This window comes from Corvus cornix, chromosome 4 (genome assembly GCF_000738735.6).
Source record: "Corvus cornix cornix isolate S_Up_H32 chromosome 4, ASM73873v5, whole genome shotgun sequence".
Lineage (NCBI taxonomy): Eukaryota > Metazoa > Chordata > Aves > Passeriformes > Corvidae > Corvus > Corvus cornix.
In genome coordinates this window covers 50,358,064-50,370,512 of record NC_046334.1, presented here as the reverse complement: position 1 = coordinate 50,370,512, position 12,449 = coordinate 50,358,064, and the positions used below count along the sequence as shown (strand labels likewise).

The window sequence follows — 12,449 nt, the reverse complement described above, 5'->3', positions numbered from 1 at the left end:
TTCCTTTGTGTGGAATCTGAGGCTTTATTTAACTCACTTTTATTTAGAAAGTACATTAAAGTGCTTTCTTGAAACTTTTTCATTTTGCCTCAGTTTTATTGGCCGCCTTTCTTTTTCAGCAGTAGCTGTGTGTATGGGTTGATTTATTATTTGATTTTCTGTATTTCTTTTCCACTCCTTCTGACAGTCATACCCATCCAATTACATGGACCAAATGAAGCCAAACAAATACGGCGTCATTTATTCTACACCAAGTATGTTGCACAATAAATTCTACTCAAACCCTGAAGGACTATCAAATGGAATCCAGATGGAGCCAGTAGACCTTACGGTAAATAAACGGAGTTCACCACCTTCAACTGGAAGTTCTCCTTCCCCACTAAAATTTCAGACTGTGCATAGGAGAAGTTCACCTGGATTGACTCTGTCCTCACCCAGCTCGCCTCTCAGTAAATTCACACCGTCACCCCCAGGAGTACCGCCTCTTTCTATGCCAATAACAATCCCACCTGTAATGGCCGCTGCTCTTTCACGCCATGGACTGAGAAGCCCTGGGATACTCCCAGTTATACAGCCTGTTGTGGTCCAGCCAGTTCCTTTCATGTATGCTCCCCATCTCCAGCAGCCCATCATGGTGTCCACAGTTCTTGCAGATGAGATGGAAACTCCAAGTAGCATGCAAGGTTGGTGTTGTCAGAATTTCTTTTTATGCTGTCTCATCCTGACAAAATAACACAATACCCAAGCACTTGGTTTCTGTGGGTTGTGTGCATTTTAGGAAATGGAACATAATTCCTGTTCTTCTGAAATAAACAGGCATAGAATTTGTTGTGTAAATATTTTACCAGACTTCCAAGGTCATAGGATCACAGAATCAATTCGGTTGAAAAGGCCTCTGAGATCATTTAGTCCAGCCTGTGACCGAGCACCACCCTGTCAGCCAGACCATGGCACTGAGTGCCCCATCCAGTCTTTCTTGAGCACCTCCAGGGATGGTGACTCCGTCACCTCCTTGGGAAGCCCATTCCAATGTCTGATCACCCTTTCTGGGAAGAAATTCTTCCCAATGTCCAAACTAAACCTCCCCTGGTGCACCTTAAAGCCATTTCCTCTCATCTTCTCTCTAGTTGTCTGTGAGAAGAGACTGACCCCTACCTGGCTACAGCCTCCTTTCAGGCAATTGTAGAGAGTGATACAGTCTCCTCTGAGCCTCCTTTTCTCCAGGCTAAACAACCCCAGCTCCCTCAGCTGCTCCTCACAAGACTTGTGCTCCAGACCCTTAACCAGCTTCATTGCTCTTTTGTATCTACATAAACTATTTATTTACCGAGATTTGGACTGATAAAAACATCAGACTGATGAAAATTAATAGAAATGTTTTGAATCATAGTTCATCAGGAGATAACTAAAACTGAAAGATTTTTTATTTAGTATAAATTGTCACGGTGAATATAGAACTGATGAGTTTCTCTTTTTAACTAGAGATTTTTATGTATATTTTTTATTTCCATAACTCTTCATATTTTTTATGTGTTGTCTTACCTCTCCTACCCTCTCCTGTACAGTGCCTGTCATTGAGTCTTATGAGAAGCCCACAGTGAAGAAAACAATCAAAGTAGAGCCAGGAAGTGAACCATCGAAGACTGACTTCTATCCTGAACAAATGTCCCCTCCAATAATCACCTCGTTGTCTCCTCAGCAAGTAATGTTGCAAGAGTAAGTAGCTAACTTAACAAGATCAGCAGAAGACAGGAAAGCAGTTCACTACAGCAGTTACCAGTTTTGAGGAGTGGGAAGGATTGTTGCTATGCTTTAGAACATGTGATAAAATACAGGAAAATGTTCATCCCTCCCACCACTGCCACTGTGAAATGTGATCTCAGCTTTCCTTTCACCCTTCTTCAGCAATACAGGACTTGATCTATATTTAGACATTGCAATAGATCTGCCATTTATTTAATGCATTTCTAAAGTGTTGATAGGTCCCAATTCTAAAATTTACTGAAAGTAGGACTCCCAGCAAGCCAGTGATAACTTACTTACGTAAAACCAGCAGCAAAATTCAAAGAAACTTAAAAGAAGTTCATACTGATCTCTCTACTCATGTTACTTGAAATATCTTTCTTCAAAATGAGTGTTGTGACTTTTCTCTTCTTGGAGGACCTTTTTTTTTCATAAATTTTGCCTGTTTGGTGGGAAGAACCTCTTCAGGTTTACAAGTTCTGTGTATATCCAGTGAAATTGCATTTTTACCTGAGGCCACTGTTTCTGTGGGTGATTTTTTGGCAGCTGAAGTAGTTTCTGAAGCTTCCTTTCCTCACAGCCACTTGTTTCCATCCCAGTATTAACTCGTTGTGCTGGTATAGCTGTTACTGGGGTCACTGCATGAACTGGATCACAGATCTAATGGGTTTAAAACAGTGTTGTTTGCAGAAGGCAGGACAAGGGCTAGAAGAAGAAATTTGGTCTGGGGCATAAACCTTTTAATTGAAAACATTAAAAAAAATTCTCAAGAAAGTACCTGAGAAGCCATGACCACCCTTCCACTTCCTGTTTGCCTAGGGAAAATCCTGTCAACTTACTAAATGACCCGGAGCCTGGCTCATCTTTCAGCGGCTGTGGGTAGGCATGCAGGCTGCCAGCATGGCTGTAGCAGGAGCTGAAGTTGGGAGCTGAGCAGGGCTCACAGCACAGAACCTCAGAATCCATTTCTGCACTTTCCTCCTGCTCACTGTCACCCTTGAGGTGGTTGTGTTTGACCTCACCTCATAGAGCAGGGAAAGAGGGCTTCAAACCAGACTCTCAAAACCCAGCGTGAGTATGGTTCAGAAAGAGAAAGAAAAGCATAGGATGGGTGGTCTCCTGTATTTCCTCCAGAAAGCTGCCTTCCTCCTGCTCATGGCCATTGGGTTCGAAGGCACACCACAGCTCCCGGGCTGACTACATTCCACAACAGCCTTCTTGTGGGCACCCCTCCTTGTCTTCAAACAGCTCAGATGCAGCTTCTGGACTGCAGGCTCTTTGCACTTAGTTGCCAGTTAGCTTTTATAAAATATATGCTGTTTATTTTAAATAAGCTTACACGTTTTATTGTAATAAACATAGTAAACATGTGTGTTTACTAGTTGGTAACTCACCTTCCATAATGGACATGCCACACAAGGGAGTCAGGTCTTTATGTAGCTGGAACTAACTACTGCTAGGTCAGGACTATCAAATGGTTCCGTTTATTTTTTGTTAAGTCTCTTTAACAAGAGCAAACCAGTAAGTGCTGTTCCTGGCTGGTACCACACCCTTCCTCCAGGGCTGAGACTTCTGCAGACTTGTCACCTGCATTAGTGATTTGCATTATTTATTTCCCAGTGGGTTTAGTTTACCCAGGAAACCCATGCACTGAGCAAAGAATATAAAATTTGGTATAATGTGTAGATAGCTTTGTTACAGAAAACATTTGTATAGTCCATGTTTCCAAAGCATCTCCTCTGCTTGCCCATGCAGAGTGTTATGTTCATGGAGACTCCGTTCTCTTATCATAACAGCTTAAATTGCTTTGTAGCTGTCCTGTGGAGCTCTAGTTCTTGTTCCTAGAGCCAGCCCTTTCAAGTTCTGCTGTATCCAAAACAAGAAGTTTATAAATTGTATTTCTTATCATTAAAAAAAATACGTAGACAACTCACACAAGTTAAAAGATGAGATACTTAAACCTTTATTTAAAAAAAATGATGTTTTCTCACAGCTTTATGAACTATAGTTGGGCAATGATGTTTTTATCATTTTTCTTTAGTTCCAAGTGCCCAGAGTGTACTATGCAGACACACAAGCTGAAAGGGGCATATTAAAGGGGCATAGGAAACCTTTAGTCTCACTGAAGTGACTTACTTAAGACTTTCAAGTGACTTATTTTGCTTTAGTGTTAGCTTTTGGCTGTATATATATATCTATATATATATAAATAATGTTGGTGGCATTTCTGTAGGGATGGCTGGACTTTCTAGTATGTCTGATAATCAATGTAACTGTGCAGTTACTTCTAAAGTCAAACTTGAGGTAATAACCTGGCAAAATGTAAGGAGCCTCATTAACGTATTTTCGTGCAAGTTTCAAAGTCTAATTCATGCTGCCAACATAGTGTGGTCTGTGGTAAAGAAGAAAAAGCTGTTGAAGTTTTAACATTTTTGGAAAATACTCTTACCTATTGAAGAGTAGCACTTAAATTGGTAGACTTACATGAGCTTACATGTGGTTGTAGAAGAGGGAATGAAAGAATTAGGGCTGTGCTTTTATTATTGGCAATTACTTAATATTTACCTCTGAATTTGACACCACCCTAACTATTTTTTTAAACTGCCACACCCTAACTGATAATTGATAACATTCTGTTGTATTGCCAGCAACCTCTTCCCTAAGGGGAAGAAGAGACATTCTCAGTGCTTTTTCCAGACACTTGTAGATTGAAAATGTAAATCACAAATGGTGTATGGCCAATACCCTTTTTCTCCCTCTTCCCAGATGCTACCATGTCCAGGACTAACCTCCACACATAATGATTTAAACCATGTTTGTTCACTGTCCTAAGCCAGAGCTTCTCCAAAAAGACTGGTATGCAACTGCATTAAAATTGAGCATTGCTTTAGAGAGCCATTTCTTTGGAAGCTAGAAGCCTGCCTTCTTAATTAAGAGTGTGTCCATCTCTGTCTAACATCACCATCTGGGGTGTCCTGCCATTATAATATTTTTAGCTAGATTAGATGTGTACTTGAAGAGTACATCATTCAACAGTCACAGAACCACCCAAGAAAGAGAATTTGGCTCCCAATTTCAAGCTTGTAATTCTTAATAAAAGAATCAATAACAGAATTCAACTTTACCCACATTGGTAATCCCCATCCTGCTGCTGTGGAGTCATAGAAAAATCTCTTCTTCTTAAACCATGCACAGGATTTTCTGTCTTTAGAATATGGCCTCTATTTTGCTGAGAGAAGTAGGTATTCAATGTTTCTGAAAATCAGGCCCTAAAGGAACTTGGGAGTAACTAACTAATAGAACCCAGTGTTGCAAAACATAAGGTGATTGGTAAAAACATGTGAAATACATTAACTTACAAAAGACGGGAGTTCTAGAAAGCTCCTTTCTGTTGCATGGAGGAGCTGGTTTTGCCACAAGGAATGCTAATATCTGAACATTATACTTTACACACACCTTTTTGACAAACATACCTTTTCTAACATTGATGTGGAAGAAAGAATCAAGGTTGTCCCCAGTTCTGCAGTAGGGGTGTCATTCAACAGTCAAGGACACTTCTTAAGAAGCTTGTATATTTTTGCGTGCATGAGCATTATTATGGGTTTTTTTCTTGCAGAAGTCCATACGTAGTTCATATATGTCTTACCTGCACTGTACCTGTGGGCTTCTAGAGTGAAAAATTATGTTTATGAAGGTGGAGGGACAACTTCAGACATCCTGTGGGTGTGCCACACAGGCTAAGCTCTACTTTTAGGAATTGACGTCAGTGGTACAGGGAGGCCGCACCCTCCTGCCAGCACCAAACAGGAAATTCTTAATTACATTCTAAAGGAGTGGCTGGGACAATAAAGACTGAGTTCTGCTTTGAAACCCTGAAGACACAATTTCTTTAATAATATGGAATAGCTGTTTCCAATTACAAGCAAATTAGTTATATTTGAAGGAAAAAATATAGTGAACAAATATAAGAAAAGTTGGCTCAGGGTTTAAGAAATCTGGGTTTGACTGAAAAACAAGAAGTTGAAGGGGGTTTTTCCTCTGTAAGTTTTAAAAAAAAGCTAGGAAGTAGTAAAAATGGCTACATCATGCCACAAAGTGAGTAAACATTTAAAAATATTACTGCTAAAATACACAAAATTTGCTAAACCCTGTTGAATTTTTCGACATGCATGTAATGTTGTTCTTTCTGCCAAGAGACAGAGTGGTAGTGAATAAAAGGCTCTGTTATGAATCATATTAGCTGAGGTTTGCTGGGCTAAATCTTCTTCATTTTTAACATTAATCTGACTTTGCAGGAATCACCCTTCAGTTATAGTTCAGCCAGGAAAGAGACCTTTGCCTGTGGAATCTCCAGACACACAAAGAAAACGCAGAATACATCGATGTGATTATGAAGGCTGCAACAAAGTCTACACTAAAAGCTCCCACCTGAAAGCTCACCGAAGAACTCATACAGGTTTGAGCATAGCTATGCTTCTCTTTCATCAAGTCTATGGTAAAATAGTAGGCTAAGCTTGTAATTTCTGCTAATGGCCAGGTGACCACAGGTGTAAATAACAAAATGACTGAAGGTAGATCTGGCATTGTTGTGGAAATAATTATAGGCTGAGCAAAAGACAGAGGACATAGTAGGAAAAACCTACAACAAGAGACTGTAAGCCGGAATAGGTTCACAGTGCTGGCGTGTTTTACATTCACTGGCTCTTCACTCATTTTGTGTCCAGTTGCTTGCAGTTTACTCAATCCACACACCCTGTAAACACCAAATCAGTTTAAATTGCACTGGCTCACCTATGACATCGCTGTTAAATTTGACAGTGATTTCCATGGGAGTAGCCCATTTGCAGAAATCTGGACTGTATGCCAAATGCAAACGCATCTGCTCTGAGGAGATGCTAACCACTGGTGCAATGGTGCTTTTTTTCTTAATGTGTGTTCCAGTAAACATATCCCCATCTCTGTTCTCCACAGAAATGTTTCTCTTGGCATGCTGAATGAATATATACACATCCAAGGTTTTTACAAAGATAGGAGACACATTTAGGAGCCCAGTTCACGTCTGTTGTGCATCAAGCCAGCCAATTACCTGTTGGGCAATACAGTGGTGTTAAAGGAGGAGGATGATTTATGATGGAGAGAGAGTTTAAGTTGAGGTACTTGTGACAGTGATGCCAGACATTTACACTACATTAGATCTCAGAAATCACAAGATTTCTCCCTGTCATGCTGTACAGTCCTTTCCCCCAGAAATCTAGAATATGAGATCCCTGTTTTGAAAATACTTGAATAAATGCTTAAACCTTCATGCTTCTGCACGTCATGAGACAAAACAAGTGCTAATATGGCAGGGAGAGGAACAGAGAGGCAATAAAAAATAAGTTGTGTCAGGAAACAATTTTTTGGTCAGTTAACTTCGACTACACAGTTTCTAGTGCAGAGTACTCTGCAGCCTTGTGCTGTTTGGAGGCTTTTTGAGTAAGCATTGAACTACTTGCTGAAATTTGGCAAGGCAGTAAAATAAATCTGTCAGATTTATGTGTGAACTGATGTGATCAGAACTGATGTGTTCGTGTCTTAAATCCCCACTTCTGTGTTTCCTTTTCCAGGAGAAAAACCATACAAATGCACTTGGGAGGGATGCACGTGGAAGTTTGCTCGCTCCGATGAACTAACGCGGCATTTCCGCAAGCACACAGGAATCAAACCCTTCCAGTGCCCAGACTGTGACCGTAGCTTTTCACGTTCAGACCATCTTGCTCTTCACAGGAAACGCCACATGCTAGTCTGAATGTCTTCTGTCCCTGACTCCTGTCACACTTCTTTTGTTTTTTACACATGCCTTTTAATTTGGATTCAGCTGGTCTGGATCTCTGAGTTTATACCATTAAAAGCTTACATATGGTCAGTAACAGATGTTATCTAACCCTTCTATGTCCTTGCCACGGGTCAGACCTAAAGAATGTGAACACTTCTTTTTTTTCTCCTGGGGATGCTAAGCAAACCCTTTCTGCATTCAGTATGTTTATTGTATTTCATTTGTCAATAAGGGAATTTGTAAACTAACAGCTTTTGTTGGTTTCTTCGTATAATCAACCCAGCATATACTGATAAAATAGTAAATGTTATTGAATATCCAAAATGCTAGTCCTTGCCAGAGACTATTATTTATGTGCCCTGTAAGGGATACACTCTCATTTTATGCTCAACAATGCAATGAATGGACTCTCCCAGCTCTGTTGATTTCTGCACTGTGGTTAATACAGCAGTTTTAGAAATACACCTGATTTAGAAATCCTCTCTGCTCAAACAGTGAGTAATGCTGAGGAAATAAATCTAAACAGTGTAATTACTTTACAGAAAGATTGAGTCATAGTATCATTTACCCCAGTCAAGAAGAAAAATGGGCAGGAATTGGTCCGTACATAATACTGTGCATCTAAACCAATGTCATCTGTCATCTGAATTACAGTGTAGTATATATCCTTGTTTTTATTGCATAATGCCCCACTGGATTTGTGAAAGGAAGACTTTGTGTGACTCTGTATGTCTGGTTTCAGTGCAAGTGTATGGATGGAAGACACACAGCTGAGTCAGGGTTTACCATCAGGAGCAAGTTTTTCACCCAGACGGTGGCTGGGCACTGGAACAGGCTTCCCAGGGGTGTGGTCACAGCACCAAGCCTGCCTGAGTTAAGCGTCTGGACAATTCTCTCAGGAATATGGTGTGACTTTTGGGGTGTCCTGTGCAGGACCAGGAGTTGGACTCTATGATCCCAATGGCTCCCTTCCAATTCAGTTTATTCTGTGATCCTATGGTACTCTCCTGTGATTTGGCATTAAATGATATTCATGGAAACCTACTGCACCTCATTTCAGGGATATAGACTATCCCCCTGCAATCATGCCCCTGCATTTCTTCTAAATATTTTTTTTTCTCTTTGCTGTACTTCAGAAAATAGCAATCATTAAGTCAAAAAAGCTCCGAACTGGATTGTTGTGAGTACTACTTTAATACACTACAGTATTTAAAAGTATTGATCCAGAGTATTTTTATGAGAAGATGGCAGCAGATATGAAGTACTTCTGATGATAAATTGAGTCGTATCTGTTTCGGATAAAAACATACACCAAATCATCTAGTTCCTAACTGATTTGTGACTCTGGTAGTCTCTCGATGGTAGGTACAGCTGCTTCCCTGTGGACGTGTCTATTGCATTAAAACCATGTCTGTTAGCAAACAGAACTCCATAGGTAAAATAAATTGAATTCAAGCAACCTGCTGTTGACCCTAGAAATGTTCCTGTTTGGGAGCCCTCTGAAAGGAAGGTTTCTGTCTGTATTAGCTGGCAGACTTTATGGCCATGGAAGGAAACAAGATGTATTTCTCTACACTCACAAGTGCGTTTTCCTTCTTTGCCCTATGTAAGGTAAACACCATTCCCTGCAAGTTAAACATACTGAAGTCAGCTTTTCCTTTCTTTTGGAAAAACCCAGTGAACAATGGAGGTGTGAGGGGAGGAAGAGTTTCATAGAACTCTGCAGGAGGCAGGTGGAGTGTTCATCAGCAGGTGGGTATATTTGAGCTTGTGGAGCAGGTAGGCTGTGCTTCTATATCCAGTGGAGTCCAATGCCAAACAATCTTGGAGATGCAAGAGTGTGAGTGCAAAGAGCCTTTTTTTTGTGATAGGACTTTACCAGCTGTTCTGCTGACATCCATATGCCCGTGGAATTAGAGGAGAGGTCTGTACTTCCTGTAGAAAAATGCTCTGACAGCAATTGCTCTGTTCCAACTCCATACATCCTCACCACCTCGGTAGGGCTACATCTGATGTCTTGTAACTCTCCCTCATCTGCTCACCTGTGGCGCTGACACACCTGGCACATGAATCAGTCTTTTTTCTTTCTTGGTAGGCCAGATTGTTAGTGACATTGAGGAACTTATAGGAAAGAGACTGATACTAATGAGCAACTGTTCCAGAATGGAGATTTTTGTTGGATATTTTTATTGTCCATGGTAGCAGAATTGGCTCTAGGTTTTAATGGCAATTTTGGAAATCCAGGCATATCACTGGCTGAGAGGCTGTGTGGAGGGAACCCTGTGGCATCAGTCACAAGTCTACAGACGTTTACTACTCTGGGAGGAAAACAATTCTCTGTTACATTGTAGAGGGGAAAAACCAGATACTATAAAAATAAGCACCTTAATAGCAACTGGTCCCATTTTTACCTTAAAAAAATGCAAATTTTTAAAATTCAGGATGTTTAAGGAACATTTCTTTCTAATGCTCTGTTTCTCTTTTGAGGCTTACATAAAATGTTTTCATTAACACGTTCTTTTTAATTTTTTTTTTAAATCTACCCTAAAAGCAGAACTTTTAGAACTAAGAATTACTTCAGATATTTAATCTAGGTTATTTGCCATGTTAATTCATTAGCTTGTGTACCTTTTTCCTGAAAATATTTATGCTAATGGTGGGGACAAATACAGTGGAGATCGAGGAGAACTTTAAAATTTCTTCATCCAAGTGTCTTGTGAATTAGGACAACAAAAATTTAAATATTAAATATAAGTATTTGAGATTGTTTCATGGTAATGCCTTCCTTACAGGATTTTTCACTTGTGTCTGTGGTGTCTTTGTGCGATGTCTAAAAGGTCACAAACAAATACACTTTCAGCTGAATGTGAATTTACATCTTGACCGGCTCATTGGTTCATTTTAGCAATTTTATTTGAGGGATACCTTGTAATTTTGAAATATGCACGATTAAATACTTTCCAAAGCCAGTCATTCCATCTGTGTCCTAAAGAAAAGCCAGTCTAGATAGAAAATCCTAATCGTGGAGAATGAGTATATTTAAAAACCCTCACCTTTCTCCCTAACAGTATTGCACTGTGCAGTGTATAACAGGTAATACTGTTTTACTAAAATGTGCTCGTTCAAGCCATTTGATTATAATAAATTACTAGTTTCTAATACAGTTGCAAGAAACTAAGCAGGTATTAATGTGTGGAGTTTCTTTAAATACACACACAGCATTCTGCAGTGATACTTCTAATGCCACATCTTGTTCAAGTATGTTGTTGTCTCTGCCAAGGTTAGCAATATATAGTTGAATACAAATCCTTTCTAAAAAAATTTACAAAGCATTTTACATTTCTTAAGAGGGCTACACCAGTTTTCATTATATTTTACAGATATTAGCACTTCATGTACTTTAGAGGGCCAAAATAATCTTTTTGCTTAGCATCTCTCACCTGAACATATAGCAAGGATGTTTTATTTACTTTAATACTTCTATAAACTATGCAGAATTTTTTTAATAAAATGTAATATATTTTATAAGCTAATAAGACAGAATGGCTAATTAAAGATTTCTAGCGTGCATTACTATAACTTGCAAATATGGAGACATTTTGGTAATCTTTTCTTACTAAAGATGTGAATGTTTAATGTACTTCACTGTTTCTACTTTGGTAGTCCAATGGGAATTCAGTAATGACATTTTGTCATGTCAAACTGTGAACATAAATTTGTACTGTACAGTCCTCATACTATATTTAGTATACAGTGCATATGTATTATACTTGTTAATAAACCCCTCAGAATGTTGGTGGTGGTGATGTTGTCACGCGCTGGGTGACAAAGAGCAGTGACGCAGCGTGTGAGGGTCGGAGGCAGGCCTGGAGGAGACCCCCGCGGCTCGGGGCAGGGTCTGGGTGGCCCTTCTGCCCGCCGTGCCCCCTCCCGTGTGTGCCTGCCCTACACGGGGCCGAGGGCGGGAGTTCGTGTTGGGAGGGCTGTGTCCAGCAGCACACTGACTGGCAAGCTCACAAAAGTGTTTTACTCACTTCTAATTGGGGCATTCTAATTAGGGCGTTCTAATAGCCCATTGGCAGGTGTGGAGTACCAAACGTGCGAGTTTGCCCTTCTTATCACTCGCAGGGTGCCTGAGTGGGCCTGCTCCCGTAGCCATGCTCTGCACCACAGCCTTTCCCAGAGCGGGGTGCCAGAGTCAGCCCCTGAGCGCTGCGCACCTCCCGACACACCTGCAGGCTGCGCTGAGAGATGATGATCGTGATGATGGGTAGAGGTGACGAAGAATGGGGTTGTAGTTCTTCACACCTTTTCCGATGCCTAAGAAGAGGGAGCCCGGCTGAATTCACTGTGCTTGTCTAACACTTCCTCTTTCTGCTGAAGTATTTGCATCAAGATCTTGGTTTCTCGCTGCCTGGCATCCTGCAGATCAGCCTGGTGAGCACCTGTGCTATGCCGTGGTGACATACAGAAGGGAAAGCAGGTACAGCAGAAATGAGGCATAAAAATGAAACCCTACAAACAGCAATCAGAATATGAGAAAAAGACTGGCTTGTATTTCTTGGCCTCCTGCTTGAAAATAAGGACTGCGCTTTGCAAAGCCAGAGACAGCTTCTATCCATCCTGTTGATTTCTAAGGTTCAGGCAGGAGGGACCAATGGCACGGGGGAAAGTCACGGCCACCGACCCAGCGTGGCAGCTGTCACGGGGAAGGGCTCGTCCTGACCTGTCCTCTCGAGCCCGCACACCTGCAAGAGGCTACTCCAGTTGCTGGGCTGATACGATTTCTCTCTGTTTTCCTATGAGTCAAAAAGCATAGCGTACGTTCATTGCGCACGTTCATTGCGCAATCGTTTTCAGGAAGCAGTGATAATTTCATCGGCCACTGGGT

The 12,449-nt window shown here is 40.8% G+C and overlaps 1 protein-coding gene across 4 annotated transcripts in view; it reads left to right on the top strand.

The window, feature by feature from the left end:
* KLF3 (Kruppel like factor 3) overlaps positions 1-11,353 on the top strand; it is a 29,929-nt gene extending 18,576 nt beyond the window's left edge. For 3 of the 4 annotated variants that reach the window (XM_039550966.1, XM_039550965.1, XM_019287120.2), the window contains 4 exons: positions 188-683; positions 1,566-1,716; positions 6,039-6,199; positions 7,350-7,806. In XM_039550966.1, the coding sequence (XP_039406900.1) occupies positions 188-683; positions 1,566-1,716; positions 6,039-6,199; positions 7,350-7,531 (990 nt within the window). In that variant the 3' untranslated portion in view covers positions 7,532-7,806. Of the gene's footprint in view, positions 1-187; positions 684-1,565; positions 1,717-6,038; positions 6,200-7,349 lie in introns of all 4 variants that reach the window. The other variant, XM_039550964.1, reaches the window with a different exon arrangement.
* Positions 11,354-12,449: the final 1,096 nt, after the last annotated feature.